Below are 24,070 nucleotides of genomic sequence, written 5' to 3'. Positions count from 1 at the left end.
AATGGCTTCTCTGAACCGAAATTCATGACTTACACGTGTGCATGACGAGTTTCCCAGATTTGAAAGAAGTGCCACACACTAATCAGATTATATTCAGAGGGTTCCGTGCCACGCTGATCGAAATCACTGCGTGTCAGGCAGTGTGTCAGTCGTGATATTCTGCAACACATATAAAGCGGATGTTATTATATGTCCGCAGCTCGTGGTCGTGCGGTAGCGTTCTCGCTTCCCGCGCCCGGGTTCCCGGGTTCGATTCCCGCCGGGGTCAGGGATTTTCTCTGCCTCGTGATGACTGGGTGTTGTGTGCTGTCCTTAGGTTAGTTAGGTTTAAGTAGTTCTAAGTTCTAGGGGACTGATGACCATAGATGTTACGTCCCATAGTGCTCAGAGCCGATGTTATTATGTTCAACATGAATTTTTATCAAAACTTTTACAATGTGAGTGTTAAGTGAGATGCCGAAATGTCGAAACACATGTGCGAGCAAGAAGTTAATAGTATGTGGAAGCAAACTAAGTTCAGCAACAAGAATCCTCTTAGTGATCATATACACTAAAAGATTGAAAAGCCACGTAATCATACGGATCGAAGGAAGCTACAGACAATATTGTTAAAATGGTTCAAATGGCTCTGAGTACTATGGGACTTAACTTCTGAGGTCATCAGTCCCCTAGAAATTAGAATTACTTAAATCTAACTAAGCTATGGACATCACTCACATCCATGCCCGAGGCAGGATTCAAATGTGAGGCCGTAGCGGTCGCGCTGTTCCAGACTGTATCGCCTAGAACCACTCGGCCACAACGGTCGGCTGACAATATTGACTTTCATGTGCAAAGTAGGTAAAGGTTCAATGACATTTAGGTATGCAATACATCAAACAAGTTTTAATTTTTTAGGATCAAAATAGTTAATATTATTTTCGTGGAGCCTTTTTGTCCTTCTGTCTCAGTCTCTCTCTCTCTCTCTCTCTCTCTCTGATTGAACACTACACATGGTTCGCATGTTTAAAATAAAATGTTCTTAATCACACGTTGAAAATACTGTTTAATACACTTTCTACATGAAACATGTTTTTATTAAAGTGTTTTAATCATCGTTTACAAGAAATTTCAAAAAATTGCTTTTTACGTACTTTTAGGATACCTCACATGAGAGATAGGGGGAACCCATCACATCTCACCAAATTTCACCAAGGGGGAGGGAGGGTTGTTGGAAATTAATCGAAGTACAACAACGAAACACCCAACGTAGATTTCATCACACTGTAGTTTTGTGTTTATTTAGTCAGCAGTATGTGTGCGTTTACATAGCACTACGGTGCAGAAGCGGCTTTCAGACAGTGTTGCTGGCACGCCGGTAGACGAGCGTGTGCATCGAGTGGGCGGGCAGCGACAGCGACGCCTCTCCCAGCTGGGGGTCCGACACCACCACGGAGCGCCGCGTCTCCTGCCTGACAACACACAGACAACGGGGTCAGCACAGTGGCGGATTTACATGTAGGCCTACTAGGCACGGGCCTAGGGGCGGCACCTTAAGGGGGTTCTGTACGCATTTTAACCTTTTATATTTTAAAATAACTGCGCTTACAAACGGCAAAATTTTTTAATATAGTTAAACAACTTGCTAGTTTAAATTCGACAGTACAAGCTTGGAAATAAACCTGTTTACTTGGTAACTGAATGGAAATTTAGCATTGAGTTTCTATTTTGTATCATTTTAATGACTGTTCAAAATGTTTTGAAGTAAGCTGTCAGGACGGCAATCTACAATACAATGTTTGAAACGTTATTATTCCAAGAATGTTGTCGGCTTCTACTTAACCCTACCATATTTTCCAAGTGAAAATACCGGGACCCCTGAAAAGCTGGGATAAACTTATCAGCAGTTTCTTAAATACTGTAACATGTGTGGGTCTCAGTATGCCAAACCTGACACTATTTAAATTTCTTGTAGAAATTACGAGCAAGTGTCAAGTCAACCCTCCATTATTGTAATTAATTTGAAAGCTCTGTGGTCTTCAGTATCTGAGCTTTGATTTAATGACACCCTTTTAACAAAACGTGTTGATACTGGGAATGTTTTACATTTTTAAACACATGTGTATACGAAATGAGCAAAACCAGAATATCTGATAATGTGTGAAATACACTTCACAACAGTTTAAAAATTTTATTTTATTCAGTTAGTTACGTTTTGGCAAAAAATACGAATAAAACAAACTTTCGTTCATCTCATTCATTGTTCTGCAGCCTGCACGATATAAAAGTTCCCACTCTGTGCAATGGAATAGTACGAGACATTACAAATTTTGTATTAAACTTCTTAACTAAGATTTTTCGTCGAGTAAAGGTTATTTTTATTTTAAGTTGGAAAAAAGGTGCACTTGCAAGTAGAAATAACAGCAGTGTTCACACAAATGACAATACACCACATCAACTGCCAACAAGACTACTTAAATTTTGTGGTCTGTCTTCTCTGCCCACGGAAACCGCTAAAATGTTATAAGAATAAGTGGGATAAGAGTCGATCCACTACACCTCACTGAAACAAATTGCAAAAATCATTTGATTTTTAAATTGGAAAGACAGTGTCAAGAATATTCAGAACATACTTGTGTCCAAGCTAAAATTCCAGCGACGCGGGAAACAGAAGCCAAAAAAAAGGGACAGCCCCGTTTTCTTTACGAGACGAATTCCAGTCGACAGGTGTACTTCTACTGTTCACTGACGACAGAGAAACAGTTGACAATGAAATTAAATTGTTCTGCATGTTCGTTTTTTCATATCACAGTTACGTCGAGTAATCCGAGTTGGTCAGTTCATCGGTTCGTGTTTAAAGGAAAAATCTTTGAGCTCGTGTGCCGTGTTTAAAGTAAAAGGCTTTGTTCAAAAAATGGCTCTGAGCACTATGGGACTTCACATCTGAGGTCATCAGTCCCCTAGACCTAGAACTACTTAAACCTAACTAACCCAAGGACATCACACACATCCATGCCCGAGGCAGGATTCGAACCTGCGACCATAGCAGTCGCGCGGTAGCAGTCCAGACTGTAGCGCCTAGAACCGCTCGGTCACCCCAGCCGGCTAAAAAGCTTTGTGCTCATGTGCGGTGTAGTACGATTGGAACTGGATACAGTCTTTCTTTCTCTCCTTTTAAAATTTTTATCTTTTGTTTTGACTGTCGCTTGACAATTTTGTAAGTGCCTTACGTGAATAACAATGAAAAAAACAACCGTGCACAATTAAGTGGGGCAGCATTTCGAAAATTATCGAAGGAAGGGCGAGAACGAGAAGTAAATGTTCTAAGACCGCTTGGTAGAGTAGATAAATTTTTCGCAAAAAATGTTGCTAGTTCAACTTCGAGTTCAAGTAGTACGGGAGATGTTCCTGGAACTGCAGGTGTTGTAAAATAAGTAAATACAGACGAAACAACAGTTAAAAATGAAGAAAAGCAAATTGTTCCTGATTCGAGTTTCACGAAAAACTGTGTCGAGTCATACATAACAAAAAGAAATAACCTCGTTAGTGATGATCCTGCAGAATGGTGTGTCAATGAATCAACAATCGACATTCTCTTAAAACGTGGCATTGATCAAAATTGTATCGGAGATTTTTCTAATCCAAGAGGATCAATAGGCGATAAAACCACATATATGAACAAAAATGTATTTTACTGTAAAGTTTTAAATGGGGAATCAACTTTGTTTGATTTTCTAGTATACGTACTCCAGTAACACCAGTGCTGTTTATTGTGCACCATGTAAATTCTTTGGAGATAAGGCCGCGATTGCTACTAATGGTATTGCAGGTTGGAAAAATATTTCTAATATTTTATCTCATCATGAGAATTCACTTGAACATAAAAATTCTGAGTTGTCACTCTTAACAAGAAAACAGTCACTTGGAATTATAGATAACCATTTCGAGTCATATGTCGAGACAGAAAAAGTAAAAAGGGTGCTTGCAGTAGTGAAGAAGCTAACAAGTCGTGGGCTTCCCCTAAATGGACACGTTGAAAGATTACACTCATTACATAATGGTCATTTTATGATGTCTCTTGAACTTATAGCCAAGTTTGATCCTTTTCTCACAGAACACATTGAACGATTGGAAATCCACGGCTAGGACATACACGTTATCTTTCTTCAACAATTTGTGATGAAATAATAGAGCGTCTTTCTGAATAAATAAAAAGAAATATTATAAGTGAAATAAAACACGCCAAAAATTCTCTATAACAGTAGATTCTACTGTGGACGCTTTACATATTGATTTGTTATCTTTCATATGAAGATATGTGAACGAGAATGATGAACCTCTTGAACGTTTCCTTCTGTTTTTACCAAACCTGGGACACAAGTCAGAAAACTTAGTTGAGGCCATACTAAAAGTCATGTCTACAAATTCCATTGATACGAGGTGCATTCAAGTTCTAAGGCCTCCGATTTTTTTTCCTAATTAACTACTCACCCGAAATCGATGAAACTGGCGTTACTTCTCGACGTAATCGCCCTGCAGACGTACACATTTTTCACAACACTGACGCCATGATTCCATGGCAGCGGCGAAGGCTTCCTTAGGAGTCTATTTTGACCACTGGAAAATCGCTGAGGCAATAGCAGCACGGCTGGTGAATGTGCGGCCACGGAGAGTGTCTTTCATTGTTGGAAAAAGCCAAAAGTTACTAGGAGCCAGGTCGGGTGAGTAGGGAGCATGAGGAATCACTTCAAAGTTGTTATCACGAAGAAACTGTTGCGTAATGTTAGCTCGATGTGCGGGTGCGTTGTCTTGGTGAAACAGCGCAAGAGCAGCCCTTCCCGGACGTTTTTGTTCCAGTGCAGGAAGGAATTCGTTCTTCAAAACATTTTCGTAGGATGCACCTGTTACCGTAGTGCCCTTTGGAACGCAATGGGTAAGGATTAGGCCCTCGCTATCCCACAACATGGACACCATCATTTTTTCAGCAGTGGCGGTTACCCGAAATTTTGTTGGTGGTGGTGAATCTGTGTGCTTCCATTGAGCTGACTGGCGCTTTGTTTCTGGATTGAAAAATGGCATCGACGTCTCATCCATTGTCACAACCGACGAAAAGAAAGTCCCATTCATGCTGTCATTGCGCGTCAACATTGCTTGGCAACATGCCACACGGGCAGCCATGTGGTCGTCCGTCAGCATTCGTGGCACCCACCTGGATGACACTTTTCGCCTTTTCAGGTCGTCATGCAGGATTGTGTGCACAGAACCCACAGAAATGCCAACTCTGGAGGCGATCTGTTCAACAGTCATTCGGCGATCCCCCAAAACAATTCTCTCCACTTTCTCGATCATGTCGTCAGACCGGCTTGTGTGAGCCTGAGGTTGTTTCAGTTTGTTGTCACACAATGTTCTGCCTTCATTAAACTGTCACACCCACGAACACACTTTCGACACATCCATAACTCCATCACCACATGTCTCCTTCAACTGTCGATGAATTTCAATTGGTTTCACACCACGCAAATTCAGAAAACGAATGATTGCACACTGTTCAAGTAAGGAAAACGTCGCCATTTTAAGTATTTAAAACAGTTCTCATTCTCGCCGCTGGTGGTAAAATTCCATCTGCCGTACGGTGCTGCCATCTCTGGGACGTATTGACAATGAATGCGGCCTCATTTTAAAACAATGCGCATGTTACTATCTCTTTCCAGTCCGGAGAAAAAAAATCGGAGGCCTTAGATCTTGAATGCACCTCGTATTACTGACTGTTGAGGTCAGTCGTACGACAACGCAAGCAATATTCCAGGGACCTACACTGGTTTGCAGACATGCATTAAAGAACGAAATCTGAAAGCACATTATGTGCCTTTTGCAGCACATTCTTTGAATTTAGTCGGTACCAGTGCTGCAAGCTGTTGTCGGGAACCACGTTCATTTTTCAATGTAGTGCAAAACCTTTATAATTTTTTTTCTGCTTATACACAGAGCTGGTATAAACTTCTTTCTTTCATGAAACCAGAAAGCAAAATGGTAAAAGTTTTATCAAAAACACGTTGGGTTGGTCAGCAAGAGAGGAAGCGTGTGTACGTCTATATGAAAACTGGGAGGGCGTTATCAAAGCCCTCACACATATTACCAATAATACGTTTGAAAAACCACTTTTGCGAAATAAGCCTTCAGCTTTATTGAATCAACTCAGCAGACTAGAAACGGTATTTATGATGACAATTTGGAAGGACATACTCCAGAGATTTAATAGTGTAAATCTGAAATTGCGAAGTGTAAACAATTGTTACTAAAATCGTATATAAATTATATGAATCTCTTGTAGGATTTATTGCATCTATTCGTGGCATGTTCGACTGTTATGAAAATAAATCCACGGAGACTGTGACTGATATAGACTGTGAATGCACCTATAAAAGATTGATGACGAAGAAGCGGACTCTGACGAAGTTTTTCTGACTGGAAGGGAAAAATTTAGTCGAAACATTTCTCCCAGTACTCGACAACTCGTACGCCGAATTAGTGAGGAGGAAGAAAAGGTATAGATCACTGTTGGACTCCTTCACAGTTTTCAGTAACCCTAAGAACAGTTCACCTGACGATATTGCTGAACGTGCAGCAAAACTCCAAGCGTCATACGACACAGATTTAGAGCCTTCCTTCCCTCGTGAATGTGTACATTCCGCGGAACTTTTGAAATCTTTTGATATTAGTGATATACCAGTCGAAATGCGTAAATTTTTACGAAAAGAGAGGTTACAGTCCATGTTTCCGAATGTTGACATTGCTCGTAGAATTTTTCTATGTATGGCCCTTACAAATTGTTCAGCAGAACGCTCGTTTTCGGCTCTTAAAAGACTGAAGTCGTACCTACGTTCTACGTAGAGAGATTGAATTCTTTGTCGATTCTTCACATCGAAGCAGTCTTCCTAACTGATAACCGTCTGAACTATGAAGATATTATCAACGAGTTTTCTGCCATCAAAGCCAGATGCAAACTTTGCTGACTGGCGAGTCTGTTTATGTATTCATATTGGTTTAAAAAATTTAAGATTATAATGTGATTTTTATTATAACTTAGAGTACATTCATTGGATTTACAAACTACGTATTACGTGTTTATTTTACAACTGCCGACGGCAGAACGCGGAACTCTTCCTTGTTTACGTGCATACATGACCGAAGACGCTCTACAATACTCAACAATACCCGAATGACCCAGGCCGCCCTGCGCTGTACAGTCAAGTCATACTGATACTGTGGTATACTACAACTGATGCGTATTCTTGGCGTCTGCTGACATGTATAGTTCCCGCGGAAATATACGTTATCGGAGAGTATGTTCAGGTGAAAAGGTGTTAATAAATAACGTAGTTAAGTTGTGTCGATAAATACGTAAAAGCTTTGCTAATACCGTTGGAAAGAGCTATGTTGAGAGCGGTAGCTGCTGTAGTGAGCCCTTACCTGTATTAAAGGTACTGTGAACACTTATTAAGCAGCATCTAGCTACACTGACCCTAATGCTTTACACGTTAAATATTAGATTGCAAAACAAATTTGATTTTTCCGCGTTAATTTGTAAAATTATGTAATAGGAATTCCAGTTCTGTGTTTCTTCGTCTGTATTTAGTTATTAGTTCGTGCACCAAAATCTCTAAAAATGGTTCAAATGGCTCTAAGCACTACGGGACTTAACTTCTGAGGTCATCAGTCACCTAGACGTAGAACTACTGAAACCTAACTAACCTAAAGACATCACACACATCCATGCCAGAGGCAGGATTCGAACCTGCGACCGTAGCAGCAGCGCGGTTCCGGACTGAAGTACCTAGAACCGCTCGGTCACAGCGGCTGGCACGAAAATCTCTATTTCATTTTCATTTCTTACGCTTTCCTATAGATTCATGTATTAACAGCGAATGTGTTTTTCTTATCTGCTGCACATTCAAGTTATTAAATCGTAAAACGACAGTTTAATATTAATTTTGAACGCTTCTCTGTAAAAGAACGTATTAATTTCTATTGTATGACAGTTCGCTTCAATTTTTAGATAGCAACACAACTTTTTTATTTCCATTTTCAGCGGTTTCGTGTAAAATAACATATTAAAAGTGAATGTATAACAAAAATCCGTTCTCTCCTACATGCTCCGCTAAATTTTTAGGCCACAAAAGAAAAGTTATTTTTCTTGTTTTCGTTTCTGTTGTCTTTCGACAGAAGAATGTGTTAACACACTGCAGTTTTAACTTTGTTTTATCCACCGCCGTACATCAAGTACAGTTCAGCAACCATATTACATTTTGATTGGGCGCAACTAGACCGCTGACGTGTCCTTCAGAACAACGAATAGCAGAGCACAGAAACAGCTCCACCCAAAACGGGAACGGCAAAGTGATTGGGTAGTAGTTAGCATTTAAAACATGTTTTGTGTGTGTGTGGGGGGTGGGGGGGGTGGGGGGGGGGGCACGTGTAATGTGGTGTGACTAGGGGCACAAAATGTTTAAATCCGCCACTGGGTCAGTACACAGCCTACCATGCAAACAGAGAGGCGTAGCAACAGGGCACAGCTGCAACATGTTCTGCTGCTCACTCCTGCCTTTTATCTTCAGCCCCAGGAACCACATGACACCTGCTAAAAGACAACGGTATAATCTGGTGCGAGATGGGTCCAAATCCGTCCATGTAATTGCTAAACATAGTCGTTTCCGCTGACGCTTCATAAAACTTGTTTCATTTTTTATGTATTGAGATTGCAATTTTGAGTATTGCTCATCTTCACGCAGCTAAAAACATTTCACATATCAGTACATACAAAATACTAGAAACCTGCAATTCTCAAATGCAAATACGCACATATCCACAAAGTCTCCCGGTAGTCTTTTTGTCAAGCGAGTAGGGATAGTAACCAAGTCGCAGAGAGCAAAAATAAAGGCAAGATGAGCTAAAGACCGCGGTGGAACATACTTCTCTCGTTCGTGAGTCCTCAATTTTCCACTGTCAGAGCACTTTTAGGGCATTTTGCTATTGCAATTCAAGCCTCTTCTCGCGTGGTTTTCCGGCTAGCTCGCCCATAACATTTTAGTCACATTGGCCTGTTACTTTGCGGTAGGGGAACTCGACTTTTCTGATGCATGGACAACGACTCCGTCCTTCTGGCTTGACTGATGTTTCATTTACGACAGCAAATAGTGGTTGAACGTATGATCCACAGCGACAAATGGTGCTCAAAAGTAGTTGGATTCTTTTAAAAAACGACCCAAGCGTTGCTTCAAAATTCGTTTTCGCATGCACTTTTGGATAACATTAAGTAAACGCACCACCAATTATTATTATTTACGTACAAAACACCAAAAATGTTCTTCTTGTAAGCCTGTAGTCCGTAAACACCTGCAAATGGCCTCCAAGTAGCCGAACATAACCAATTCCAGTCGATGGTTGGTTCAATTGCACCCGCGGACTCAGTGCACTCCATGTAAACGAAGCCCACATCATTACTGAACCATCACCAGCTGGCACAGTGACTTAACAATGTCGGTCCATGACTTTGTGCAGTCTGTGCCACACTCGAACCATATCATCTGCTCTAACCAAGTGAAATCGGGACTCATACGACCAGGCCACGGTTTTCCAGTAGTCTTAGGTGCAACCTATATGGTCACGAATCCAGGAGAGGCGCTGCAGGTCATCTCATGCTGTTAGCAAAGGCACTCGCGTCGGTCGTCTGCTGCCACAGCCCATTAACGCCAAATTTCGCCGCACTGTCCTGAGGGATACGTTCGTCGTATTTCCAACTTTCATTTCTGCGGTTGTTTCACACAGTGATGCTTGTCTGTTAACACTGACAACTCTATGCACACGCGGCTGCTCTCGTCCATGGTTAGAGGTAATGCCTGAAATTTAGTATTCTCGGCAGGCTGTTGACATTCTGGATTTTGGAATACTGAATTCCCTAACGATTTCCGCGGTTAAAGTCTGTTAATTCCTGTCGTGCGGCGATCACTATGTCGGAAACCTTTCCAAATGAATCACCTAAGTTCAAATAAAAGCTCTGCTAATGCACTGCCCTTTGATTACTTGTTTACGCGATACTACCGCCATCTGCATATGTGCAGTCGCTATCCCGTGACTTTTGTCACCTCGGTGTACTTTTCACTTTTCCAGAGTTTACATGCATGGTTGCAGTATTGGGAAGGCGTTCATGAGAGTCTATAAAAAGCCCTCTAGAGCTAGACACAAGCACACATACAGCAAGAACCATCGAGAATGAATCGTTCACTGTACATCCGAATACGTGGTGATTTGAAATTTCGTGGCAGATTAAATCTTGGTGCAGGACCGAGGCTTGCAGATAGAACCTTTGGAAGGTAGGGGAGAGGTAAGGGCGGAAGTTCAGCTGAGAGGGTGGGACGCGATCGTGCCCAGGCAGCTCAGTGGGTAGAGCATAGCCCGCTAAAGGTCAAGGCTCCGAGTTCGAGTCTCGGTCTGTCACAGGGTTTTAATCCGCCAGAAATTTTCAGTGGGAATCATATTTAAGAGGTCATTAAGCAATAAGGAATCTCTACTTCAAAATGAGAATTGTTTACAGCAATGTGTTGTCAGCAAGATAAATTCAAAAATTAAAAGTCCCGACTGTCAGTTCTAAATGTTACGTCGTTAAGAATTGGATAGGATCTTTTATAGTCAGCGGCTTTCAAGAACTATTCTGTAATGAATAATGAAAACTATGTAATACGTACACAGTAAAAGTAAAGTTCCAACCCACTATCCTGTCTCCACAATTAGCGATTACTATGTAACTTACAAGATAACCCTGTGTGAAACAACGCTCAGTATCTTATATTTGCTGTGCGCAGAGTTACTTAGCTATTACGTGCGAAGGACTCAACGGAGCTAACGATGAGAGAGGCCAACCACGGGCGATAAGAGTCACACGCGACTCTGATATTCCTAAAGGCCATCAGCACAGGCCGAGTGATATTCGCCACGCAGCTACGTACTTCGTATGTAAACGGGTTATCACAACGCTACATATGGACTACTCGGACTACTCGTGTGCCACCTGGTTATTTAGTGTACTCTAGGCCTTTCCTGCTGAGTAGGATTCTTCCTTTCCTTATTCTCCTTCCAGTTTATTTTTCTATCTCAAAAAAATGTTCAGTTGGCTCTGATTACTACGGGACTTAACATCTGAGATCATCAGTACCTTAGACTTAGAACCACTTAAACCTAACTAACCTATGGACATCACACACATCCATGCCCGAGGCAGGATTTGAACCTGCGACCATAGCAGCAGCGTGGTTCCTGGCTGAAGCGCCTAGAACCACTCGGGCACAGCGGCCGGCTATCTCAAAAAAGAAAGGTGAAAAATTGGCGTTGTCCTAATGGTCTTGTCTCTGAACTTTTGTTCCAGTGTATTATGCAACGAAACTGAAACGAAAGTGTCGAAGACAGCAAGAGTAATGAGATTACGCGTGCTGCACAATACCATAATGAAGTCTTTCCATTTACTGGGACGTTAAACGTAGGTAGTCTCAACACATTATATTTACAGCACACAAACAGTCTTCCACAAAATTACGTAAGTGCCTTCCCATTTCGAAACAGTATTATTTACAGGTGCACCACTGTCTAAGTTCCATAGTGCTCAGAGCCATTTGCACCACTGTCTGTTTGCATTAAATTTCGTACCGATAAAATGTTTCTGGTGTCTACTAAGCCAATGATAGTTCTTGTAACTCTTACTAAAGACAGTTCTTCGTATTAATACCCCCCAGAACCGCACATAAGGACTGTGGGCCCATGTGACAATATGTAGTAAGAATGGCCAATCTGTCGGTACCAGCTAATCTGGACGGGGCATAACTTCTGACACTTCTCATTTTAGTTACAGTGATAGCAACAAGCCAATTATAATGGTCAATGCAGAGTATAGGTTTAACTATTCTCTGGTCACAAAATCTTGCACCATATAATCTAAATCATGTAGCTTTATTAATACAGTAATGTACAATCCAGTTGGTGTCCTGCATATGACTTTCAGACTGGAAATGTATCTCCACCATTTTGTGGAACTCCGGTTTACGTCAGCATCTAAGTAAACCACGTGTATGTAAAAGCTAAATATATACTGCATTTCTTATTAGTTTTGTCAGATAGATACAAGGAAGAGAAAATGAGTGTACAAGACAGAGCGGTTATAAAGGATGTTAGCGTTATACGTGCAAATACTTATACTGATGTCAGTGTACTGAATATAATTTCATCGGTATTTGCTTCTTTTGCAGACTAATAACTATAGCTATTACGAGTAGTATCTTTATAGGTTGGTTAGTATCTCGAAGCACATGTGGCAAGCGGGAGCCATTAATGCTTATTTTCCCATGTGTAGCAGGTCAGGTGTTGAAACGTGGACGCCTGGACGCTAATCGGTTAGTCTATACTACATCTATATCTACATCTACATTTATACTCCGCAAGCCACCCAAAGGTGTGTGGCGGAGGGCATTTTACGTGCCACTGTCATTACCTTCCTTTCCTGTTCCAGTCGCGTATGGTTCGCGGGAAGAACGACTGTCTGAAAGCCTCCGTGCGCGCTCTAATCCCTCTAATTTTACATTCGTGATCTCCTCGGGAGGTATAAGTAGGGGGAAGCAATATATTCGATACCTCATCCAGAAACGCACCCTCTCGAAACCTGGCGAGCAAGCTACACCGCGATGCAGAGCGCCTCTCTTGCAGAGTCTGCCACTTGAGTTTATTAAACATCTCCGTAACGCTATCACGGTTACCAAATAACCCTGTGACGAAACGCGCCGCTCTTCTTTGGATCTTCTCTATCTCCTCCGTCAGACCGATCTGGTACGGATCCCACACTGATGAGCAATACTCAAGTATAGGTCGAACGAGTGTTTTATAAGCCACCTCCTTTGTTGATGGACTACATTTTCTAAGCACTCTCCCAATGAATCTCAACCTGGTACCCGCCTTACCAACAATTAATTTTATATGATCATTCCACTTCAAATCGTTCCGCACGCATACTCCCAGATATTTTACAGAAGTAACTGCTACCAGTGATTGTTCCGCTATCATATAATCATACAATAAAGGATCCTTCTTTCTATGTATTCGCAATACATTACATTTGTCTATGTTACGGGTCAGTTGCCACTCCCTGCACCGAGCGAGGTGGCGCAGTGGTTAGACACTGGACTCGCATTCGGAAGGACGACGGTTCAATCCCGCGTCCGGCCATCCTGATTTAGGTTTTCCGTGATTTCCCTAAATCATTCCAGGCAAATGCCGGGATGGTTCCTCTGAAAGGGCACGGCCGAATTCCTTCCCCATCCTTCCGTAATCCGATGAGACCGATGACCACGCTGTCTGGTCTTCCCCAAACCAACCAACCAACCACTCCCTGCACCAAGTGCCTATGCGCTGCAGATCTTCCTGCATTTCGCTACAATTTTCTAATGCTGCAACTTCTCTGTATACTACAGCATCATCCGCGAAAAGCCGCATGGAACTTCCGACACCATCTACTAGGTCATTTATATATATTGTGAAAAGCAATGGTCCCATAACACTTCCCTGTGGCACGCCAGAGGTTACTTTAACGTCTGTAGACGTCTCTCCATTGATAACAACATGCTGTGTTCTGTTTGCTAAAAACTCTTCAATCCAGCCACACAGCTGGTCTGATATTCCGTAGGCTCTTACTTTGTTTATCAGGCGACAGTGCGGAACTGTATCGAACGCCTTCCGGAAGTCAAGAAAAATAGCATCTACCTGGGAGCCTGTATCTAATATTTTCTGGGTCTCATGAACAAATAAAGCGAGTTGGGTCTCACACGATCGCTGTTTCCGGAATCCATGTTGATTCCTACATAGTAGATTCTGGGTTTCCAGAAACGACATGATACTCGAGCAAAAAACATGTTCTAAAATTCTACAACAGATCGACGTCAGAGATATAGGTCTATAGTTTTGCGCAACTGTTCGACGACCCTTCTTGGAGACTGGGACTACCTGTGCTCTTTTCCAATCATTTGGAACCCTCCGTTCCTCTATAGACTTGCGGTACACGGCTGTTAGAAGGGGGGTAAGTTCTTTCGCGTACTCTGTGTAGAATCGAATTGGTATCCCGTCAGGTCCAGTGGACTTTCCTCTATTGAGTGATTCCAGTTGCTTTTCTATTCCTTGGACACTTATTTGGATGTCAGCCAGTTTTTCGTTTGTGCGAGGATTTAGAGAAGGAATTGCAGTGCGGTCTTCCTCTGTGAAACAGCTTTGGAAAAAGGTGTTTAGTATTTCAGCTTTATGCGTGTCATCCTCTGTTTCAATGCCATCATCATCCCGGAGTGTCTGGATATGCTGTTTCGAGCCACTTACTGATTTAACGTAAGACCAGAACTTCCTAGGATTTTCTCTCAAGTCGGTACACAGAATTTTACTTTCGAATTCACTGAACGCTTCACGCATAGCCCTCCTTACGCTAACTTTGACATCGTTTAGCTTCTGTTTGTCTGAGAGGTTTTGGCTGCGTTTAAACTTGGAGTGAAGCTCTCTTTGCTTTCGCAATAATTTCCTAACTTTGTTGTTGTACCACGGTGGGTTTTTGCCGTCCCTCACAGTTTTACTCGGCACGTACCTGTCTAAAACGCATTTTACGATTGCCTTGAACTTTTTCCATAAACACTCAACATTGTCGGTGTCGGAACAGAAATTTTCGTTTTGATCTGTTAGGTAGTCTGAAATCTGCCTTCTATTACTCTTGCTAAACAGATAAACCTTCCTCCCTTTTTTTATATTCCTATTAACTTCCATATTCAGGGATGCTGTAACGGCCTTATGATCACTGATTCCCTGTTCTGCACTTAAAGAGTCGAAAAGTTCGGGTCTGTTTGTTATCAGTAGGTCCAAGATGTTATCTCCACGAGTCGGTTCTCTGTTTAATTGCTCGAGGTAATTTTCGGATAGTGCACTCAGTATAATGTCACTCGATGCTCTGTCCCTACCACCCGTCCTAAACATCTGAGTGTCCCAGTCTATATCTGGTAAATTGAAATCTCCACCTAAGACTATAACATGCTGAGAAAATTTATGTGAAATGTATTCCAAATTTTCTCTCAGTTGTCCTGCCACTAATGCTGCTGAGTCGGGAGGTCGGTAAAAGGAGCCAATTATTAACCTAGCTCGGTTGTTGAGTGTAACCTCCACCCATAATAATTCACAGCAACTATCCACTTCTACTTCACTACAGGATAAACTACTACTAACAGCGACGAACACTCCACCACCGGTTGCATGCAATCTATCCTTTCTAAACACCGTCTGTACCTTTGTAAAAATTTCGGCAGAATTTATCTCTGGCTTAAGCCAGCTTTCTGTACCTATAACGATTTCAGCTTCGGTGCTTTCTATCAGCGCTTGAAGTTCTGGTACTTTACCAACACAGCTTCGACAGTTGACAATTACAATTCCGATTGCTGCTTGGTCCCCGCATGTCCTGACTTTGCCCCGCACCCGTTGAGGCTGTTGCCCTGACAGACCTAGCTCACTTAGTGGTGCAGTTACGACCGTGCAGAAAATATAGAGTAGTTAATTAGGTGACGTGCTTGTGCGAAGACCGTTACGCGCACAGAGAAAACAACTAATACATTGGAATGGGTACATACGATATTAAGGTTCCAGTGATCACAATATCTGCGATTTTACCTCTAACATCCAATTTGTACCAAGATCTAATGTTAGCGACGTTACTGTGGTGTAGAGCCTCGCGAAAACAGTAAGTGAAATTACTTGTAGTCATTTGAAAGTAAATTATAAGGATACAAATTAGTGTACAAAACATTGATCGGACCTCATATTCATGCAATGCAGAAAACTTCTGTTGCAGCTATAATTCAGCGAGTTACGATAGGAAAATAGGGACAAAGACTCGGTTTTCATGGCCTAGTTACTGAGCAGAGCTCGAGCACGGGTACAGTATCATCGCGTGTCCACAGCTCGTGGTCAAGTGGCTAGCGTTGCTGCCTCTGGATCACGGGGTCCCAGGTTCGATTTCAGGCCGTGTTGGGGATTTTCTCTGCCAGGGGACTGGGTTTTTGTGTTGTCTTCCTCCTCCTCATCATCGTCATCTTCATTCGTGACAGTGGTAGACTGGACTACGTAGAAAACTGGAGTGTGAAAAAAACTGGGACTTCGTATGGGCGCTGACAACCGAGCAGTTGAGTGCCTCACAAACCAAACATCATCAACACAGAACATCGTTACGAGTGGGGTAACCAACGCCGTCATTGGTCGATGGAGAAATTGGGGTCGATTTTATTGGATGGTGTGGCTGCGTGGATCTGTCGGAAGCCCCTATAAAAAGTATGTACCTAATTCCGTTGAGGCTAAATTCGGTGGGAGTGGTGTGATGATATGTCTCTATTCGTTCTGGTGACGATTTAGACTATTAGTTTCAGCCGATAAAAATGAGCGAACGTGTTTATTATATACATTTTTAGGTTATAGTGTCCTTCCCACAATGCGACAATGTCCGGAAATGGTAACTATACTACAATGCCACTGCCCGCGAAACGGGAAGAATCACTGTATATCGTGGGACGCAGATTATCGAGTGAATTTACTGCAATGTCCTGTTCAGAGCAGTTACCATGAACCAAACACCTACGTCGGCCTGACTGTCGGTAGAGGTATGTAACCATTATCATTAATATAATCGAATAGCTAAGTCGTCGCAAACGAACACATACTAGTTGTTTTTTGGTGCATTTATTTCAAATGACATGTTTCGGGCTCTGCCAATCATCACATTTTCTGCTGTAAGCAACATAAAAAATAATTAGTTATACATTTTTTTAAAACACCAAATGTTGACAAGAAAGCGCAAAATCGAACTATGTGTCAGGAGCAATGCATACCATTTCATAACAAAAATAACTTTGACAGTTTGTTCTTTACTCATACATTCACGAACCAAAAGATGTGACATAATTTAAACTTGGGAAATGGGAACGTCGGTCGTGACGTCTACGAAAAACTGTGGATTTTTTAATGAAAATAATATTGTAGAAGTTAAAAAGTATCCTCTTATTAAATATGCCAATGAAATTAGATCAAAGGTTGCCAATAGCGACGCCCTCCTTCACACAAGTTGGAAGAAAAAACGACTTATAATGATGAATGCTAAAAACCTATTCTGAAATCCCAAATTTAGCTACATGAACTGCAGATGCCTATACGCCCGGTAGCGATTGTCTGTCAAAGCTCCTATTATTTTGTTAACAGGAAATATACATTGAAGAATAGTTATGACATGGTACAGCATTTGAAAAACTTTACTCTGCCAAAAATGCCATCCTTATGTCTTTTCATATAAAAAAAGTTGTACACAAGCATACCAATAGGAGAAACACTCACTATTGTGTATGCATATGGAACACAGCTGATCAAACCTACAAGGCTTGCGCTTTCTTTTAATTTATTCGCGTTCAATGGAAAAACTTTCTTTCAGGAAGATGCTCTGCCTATGGGTTCGAGGCTGTCAGGGACTTTATTGGAAATATTTATTAATAATCTGGAAAATATTTTTTATGCCCATAGGGAATTGTGTCAAGAAAAAATCATTGTGTATTACAGATATGTGGATGTCATTATCGTTGCGGATAATGTTAAAGAAACAGAACATGCACCCCAGAAATTAAAATCCATGCAAGAAAATATTAAGTTTTCGACTGAATCTGAAAAGGAAGGGGCCATTAGTTTTTTAGATATACAAATAACCAGAGGAAATTCACAGATCAAACTAGGTATTTTTAGGAAACCAGCATTATCAGATCTTATCATCCTGCTAGATCCTTGCCACCCTGAAGACCAAACAATGTGGTTTTTTGTATATATGTTCCAGAGTTTAGCAAAGAGTGATTTGGGCAAGGATTCGTTAAATAAGGAAATCGGGACAATTGTACAGATCGGTCTCTCAAATGGGTATGATGAAGCTAATATTAGGAGGCTAGTTGAAAAAGTTTTTCCTAAAGTTTCCGCAGACAAAATGGGACGTAGAGAAGATGAAAAGCACTCCACCTTAAGGTTTTTGGACCAGTGTCACAAAAGACTGCAAACTTGTAAAAAAATGTTAAACGTTCAGTTAGCATTCCAAACAGTTAACATTTGGGGAACTTGTTGAGGCACAGTCTAGAACTCGTGCAAAATAAATTTCGTAAAACAGGAGTATGTAAACTGAAACGCGGATCATGTGAATGTTTTTACGTGGGACGAACAGGGTGAGAGTTCAAAACGAGGTTTAAGGGGACATTGTATGTCCTATGTCACCAATGTTAAATTATCGAATTTTGTGATCCATTCTCTTGGAAACTTTTTAAGACACCAACTTAAAATTTTCCATAACTATTGAATGCACCTTTCTAGATACACTTAACTAGAATTATTACTAAAATGGTATTGTGGGACACGTTATCTATTTTTTTTACAATACTCTATTTCTGACAGAATTTTGTATGTAAATGAACACAAAAACAAAACAACTCGGAATATTTTAATTATTCTACTTCCATATGTGTTGAATCTCACTCTTGGTATGGTATGAAAATTTCATGTCTCTACCATCAGTACTTTTTTCATTTATTGCAAGAAATGTAGTTCAGAGATATCGAGGTTTAAAACTTTTTTTTTTTACAAATTCTTATAAAGACTTACATTTCTGCGTGCTTTATGCATTATAATTGCCCTGGCCCATAGTCTGTGTCTTCTTCAGTGTCACAACAGCCTAGTGCTTCCGTCCTCCTTATCTTTCTTGCTTCTTTTGTCATTTGCTGAGCAGCTAACTCTGCTTCACATACACGAAGATTATCCAGTTCCCGCAGTCCTTTATGTGTGTTCCGTCCAAATCTTATTTCTAACTTCTCCAGATACTTAAATATTTCATAGTTTCCACCATTAAAAGTGATTACAGCCCTAGACACTGCTAACTTTAGAGTCATAAGGCCAACAAATACATTGTTAGGCACTCGGCACCACACAACATTATTGAAGGCTCATTTACATTCTGGGTCTTCCCGTGTAAACACTTCTTTAGTAGCTCAGGATTTGCCAAATCTCTGTAAACAGGTTTGATTGCCTCCATTACTGCCAAAGGAAGAGAATGTGTGTGTGTAAATTCATGCAGAGTGCCAGAAAATTCAGCTTTCCTATATTTACACCAAGTATTTTGTGGAGGTGGACACAAAGCATGACATGGCTTTTCATCGGTTGATATTCGACGAAAGAAAGTGCTCCACACAGCTCTTTTCATCTTCTCTAAATTGTCACAGTTATCTCTAATAATAGCCTACGCTTAGTCACTTTATTTACGTATAAAAAGCAAAAGAAGGTAGCTTACTACAAAAATAGCAGATAATCACACTACTTTCAACGAAAACAAATATCAGAAACAAAGGACTGATTTGTTTATTCGTAATGCCAACTTCTGAGACGTAGCAGTAAGCACAAAACAAAGCAATTCACAGCCTTCTAGGCTGTGTAGTTCCCAAGATATGACTGGTCAAATGTGGCAATATATGTGTAGCAACGAAATTTGACAGTCACACATCAACATTCAAAATATTATATGAAGGTCTCACAGTTGTCTGATTTTAATGTATTATACACCAAAATGTCCAGGGAAGTCCAAAGTACATTATGGTGTAGAAAACAGAAAATGTCAAATTTCAATGAACTTCACATACACTGTCCCCTTAAAGAACATGGGTATACAAACAGTAGTAGCGCATTAGGATTCTATTTAAAAGATGAAAGCCATACATCAGCAGAATTTAAAAGTAGCAAGACAATTCTGCACTGAGACAGAAAGGGACACAACTTGGATATCTTGGTGGAATTGGAGAATATATCATTAGTGATTGGTAATTGTTTTTTTAGTATTGTTGACGATTTGTTGTGAGAGTCACGTAAAAACTTTCATAGCGTTTGTAACCACATTTCTGAAATTGGGTGTACAGACAAGCACTTCTCCCTTTAGTATTTTTTTTGTTCCCTACAGTGGTTAGTGAATACAGTGTTAGTTAGGTTCATCAGTGGTTCAGGAGGAAAACGTCTCTCGAAGCGCAACAGCATATCAGAACAAGTCCTTTTGTAAGTATGATACGTTGTTTTTTTCTAGTACAAAAGGAATTTTGAACTTTGAAATGTATAGACTCTTATGTACTGCTCTGATCAGTGAATAAAGACAAAATTTTCTGTAATTTTGGTATTTTATCCTTTTAAGATAAATAAATATTTTAATATGTTGAAAGGCACAATCTCATGCACATATATTACAGTGATGCTTCTTTGATTGTGCTTCAGTGCAGGCAGACAATAACCTTTACTTTTATTATTTTTTACGTACAGCCACAATAGTAGTATTTTTGTTGTCGTTTTTAACTGTTCTAATGGGCAGTAAACATTTTGACTTGTGGATAGCCGCAATAATAAACCACAGGATGGGGCAAATGTCTTAATGTTTTATATTTGACAAACAGTCCACAAGTGTAATTGCAAATCTGAACAAATCCGTTTGTAATCTTCGACGAGTCATCTCTTTCCAAGACAAAATACTTTTTCAACAATTTTCTAATATACTTTTTTGTACTTTGTGCTACTGCGATGTGTATTTTAATATGCCTTTGTGCAGGCTTACATGTACTTTTCGTTATTATTGGTTATTGTTTTAATTTTTTGGTAAACATATCGGCATTTGCACAGCCGTAATGCCGTAAGATGGCGCCTTTTGCACTGCTTGCTTTACCTAGCAGTTGTGAGCGCACTGAAGTAGCAGTTTTTCGTAGTCCTTCTCACGACCAACATCACACTTTCCAAATTTAAATTATATGTCAGATCTTTTAATGCGTGAAGGTATGAGTCAGTAAAAAACTGTCAAAGCTATTTTTGCTATGAAATGGTATGTATTGGTTCTGGCACTTAGTTCGATTTTGCGCTTTCTTGTTAACATCTGGTGTTTTAAGAAAATGTATAACTATTTATTTGTTATATTAATTACACCAGGAAATCTGATGATGGGCAGAGCTCGAAAAATGTCATTTGGAATAAGAGCACCGAAAAACAACTACTACCTGTTTGCGACTATTCAGCTTTCCAAAAATCCAGTAAATTATTGAACCTAACAACTAGAATGTGCCACTTTAATTTCCTCAAAAATCCAGCAACAGTCACTCCACATGCTCACGTAAATAAGGATTCAAAGTATTGAATTTCCTCACTTTCAGAAGACCAAAGTAGCTACCTGTTTTAGTTGCTAAAAGAGTTCAACAACCTAGATCGCACAAATATTTCGTTGTCTAAGATAGCTGGCTTCGACAGACTTTGCTCTCATCTTTAGGTCTTAAAAAACCTTTATGAAACGTGCCCATTTTACGTTGGACCCCACACCAAGTTGTCATGTGGATTAAATTCAGCACATTACAAATGGCTTATCATAAAGAAAACCCTTTTGTAATATGCTGATTTTTATCCACATGACAACTTGGCGTGAGGTCCAACGTAAACTGAACACATTTCATAAGAAAAATATTTTTTAAGACCTGAAGATGACAGCAAAGCCTGGCGAAATACGTTGTCTTAAATAAAGCATTATTTACAGTGAAAAGCCAAAACGTTATGATCAGTGCCCACTGCATTGTTGATTGACGCCTGCGGACACGTGATGCGGTAATAAAAGTATGTTTACCGGTGCAGACAAGGACGGGGATGGAGGATCACCGTGAGGGAGATATGGGCAGCCACTGGAGAAATCCGCTGAAATAAACGACTTTGACAATGGGCAGATTATTGTTACGCACAACATATGAAATAGTATCTCGAAAACGGTGAAGCTGGTCGAATGGTCACTTGCTGCTGTCCTGAGCATATACGGGAAGAGGTAGGACAGTGAAACTATCACTAGGCACTAAGTAGTTAGACGTCCACAGTTCTTCACAGAACGTGGGGTTTGGAAGCTTGTCTGCTCCGTAAAGTAGGGAAGATGGTTATCTGTGGCATCTCTGCTGAAAGAGCACAATGCTGGTGCACGCACAAGAGATTCGGGGCACCCTGTACGAGGTGCATTCAAGTTCTAAGGCCTCCGATTTTTTTTCTCCGGACTGGAAAGAGATAGAAACATGCGCATTGTTTTAAAATGAGGCCACGTTCATTGTCAATACGTCCCAGAGATGGCAGCACCATATGGCAGATGGAATTTTGCCGCCAGCGGCGAGAATGAGAACTGTTTTAAATACTTAAAATGGCGTCGTTTTCCTTACTTGAACAGCATGCAATCATTCGTTTTCTGAATTTGCGTGGTGTGAAACCAATTGAAATTTATCGACAGTTGAAGGCGACATGTGGTGATGGAGTTATGGATGTGTCGAAAGTGTGTTCGTGGGTGTGACAGTTTAATGAAGGCAGAACATCGTGTGACAACAAACTGAAACAACCTCGGGCTCGCACAAGCCGGTCTGACGACATGATCGAGAAAGTGGTGAGAATTGTTTTGGGGGATCACCGAATGACTGTTGAACAGATCGCCTCCAGAGTTGGCATTTCTGTGGGTTCTGTGCACACAATCCTGCATGACGACCTGAAAATGCGAAAAGTGTCATCCAGGTGGGTGCCACGAATGCTGACGGACGATCACACGGCTGCCCGTGTGGCATGTTGCCAAGGAATGTTGACGCACAATGACAGCATGAATGGGGCTTTCTTTTCGTCGGTTGTGACAATGGGTGAGACGTGGATGCCATTTTTCAATCCAGAAACAAAGCGCCAGTCAGCTCAATGGAAGCACACAGATTCACCACCACCAACAAAATTTCGGGTAACCGCCACTGCTGAAAAAATGATGGTGTCCATGTTCTGGGACAGCGAGGGCCTAATCCTTACCCATTGCGTTCCAAAGGCACTACGGTAACAGGTGCATCCTACGAAAATGTTTTGAAGAACAAATTCCTTCCTGCACTGCAACAAAAACGTCCGGGAAGGGCTGCGCGTGTGCTGTTTCACCAAGACAACGCACCCGCACATCGAGCTAACGTTACGCAACAGTTTCTTCGTGATAACAACTTTGAAGTGATTCCTCATGCTTCCTACTCACCTGACCTGGCTCCTAGTAACTTTTGGCTTTTTCCAACAATGAAAGACACTCTCCGTATCCGCACATTCACCAGCCGTGCTGCTATTGCCTCAGCGATTTTCCAGTGGTCAAAACAGACTCCTAAAGAAGCCTTCGCCGCTGCCATGGAATCATGACATCAGCGTTGTGAAAAATGTGTACGTCTGCAGGGCGATTACGTCGAGAAGTAACGCCAGTTTCATCGATTTCGGGTGAGTAGTTAATCAGAAAAAAAATCGGAGGCCTTAGAACTTGAATGCACCTCGTATATCGTAAATTGGTGAACATGGAACTCCGCAGCACACCAGCCCTACGACATCGTCAGTTACGATTGAAGCGGGCGTAGGACCATCCGGATTTGGTCGTTGATTAATGGAAACGTATCGGATCGTTAGTTAAATCACATTTATGCTACAATCCCCTCGATCCCCAAACGCCGTGATCGAGGTGAGAGGCGGCTCGAAACGTGCAGCGAGCCACGGAAGCAGGCTGGTGGTATCGGTATTGTGCTATAGGAGACTTTTTCCTGAGCTTGCATGGGACGTGTGGTGGTAATCGAAGAAACGCTGACAGCTGCGAACCACCTGCATCCCATGCTTGATGTCTTCGCTAAAGGCGATGTCATCTTTCAGCTGTATAATTTTCCGTGTCTCGGAGCCAGAACAGTACAACAGTGGTTTGAGCCTCATTATAGCGAAATGACACTGATGTTTCGGTGACCAAATTCTCCAGATGTATATCGTGTGGAACCCAGCTGTATCGAGATCGGAGGCGATCATAGTGTATGCAAATCAGCTAGTCTTTATTTACGCAAATTACATGACCTGTGCGTAGACATCTAATGCTATATAGGCCTACGTTCACAAACCTACCAACAAACTGTCGGATCCCTGATGCACACAGTCAGTGAAG

At 41.3% G+C, this 24,070-nt stretch overlaps 1 protein-coding gene across 2 annotated transcripts in view; it reads right to left on the bottom strand.

The window, feature by feature from the left end:
* Positions 1-1,052: 1,052 nt before the first annotated feature.
* Positions 1,053-24,070, bottom strand: part of LOC126457810 (lysosomal acid glucosylceramidase-like) — a 394,424-nt gene continuing 371,406 nt past the window's right edge. For both annotated transcript variants that reach the window (XM_050094424.1, XM_050094423.1), the window contains exon 10: positions 1,053-1,451. In XM_050094424.1, coding sequence (XP_049950381.1) covers positions 1,334-1,451 — 118 coding nt within the window. In that variant the 3' untranslated portion in view covers positions 1,053-1,333. The remainder of the gene's footprint in view (positions 1,452-24,070) is intronic.

This window comes from Schistocerca serialis, chromosome 2 (assembly GCF_023864345.2).
Source record: "Schistocerca serialis cubense isolate TAMUIC-IGC-003099 chromosome 2, iqSchSeri2.2, whole genome shotgun sequence".
NCBI lineage: Eukaryota > Metazoa > Arthropoda > Insecta > Orthoptera > Acrididae > Schistocerca > Schistocerca serialis.
Note: the sequence above shows the minus strand (reverse complement) of the source record. Positions and strands in the feature narration are given on the sequence as shown.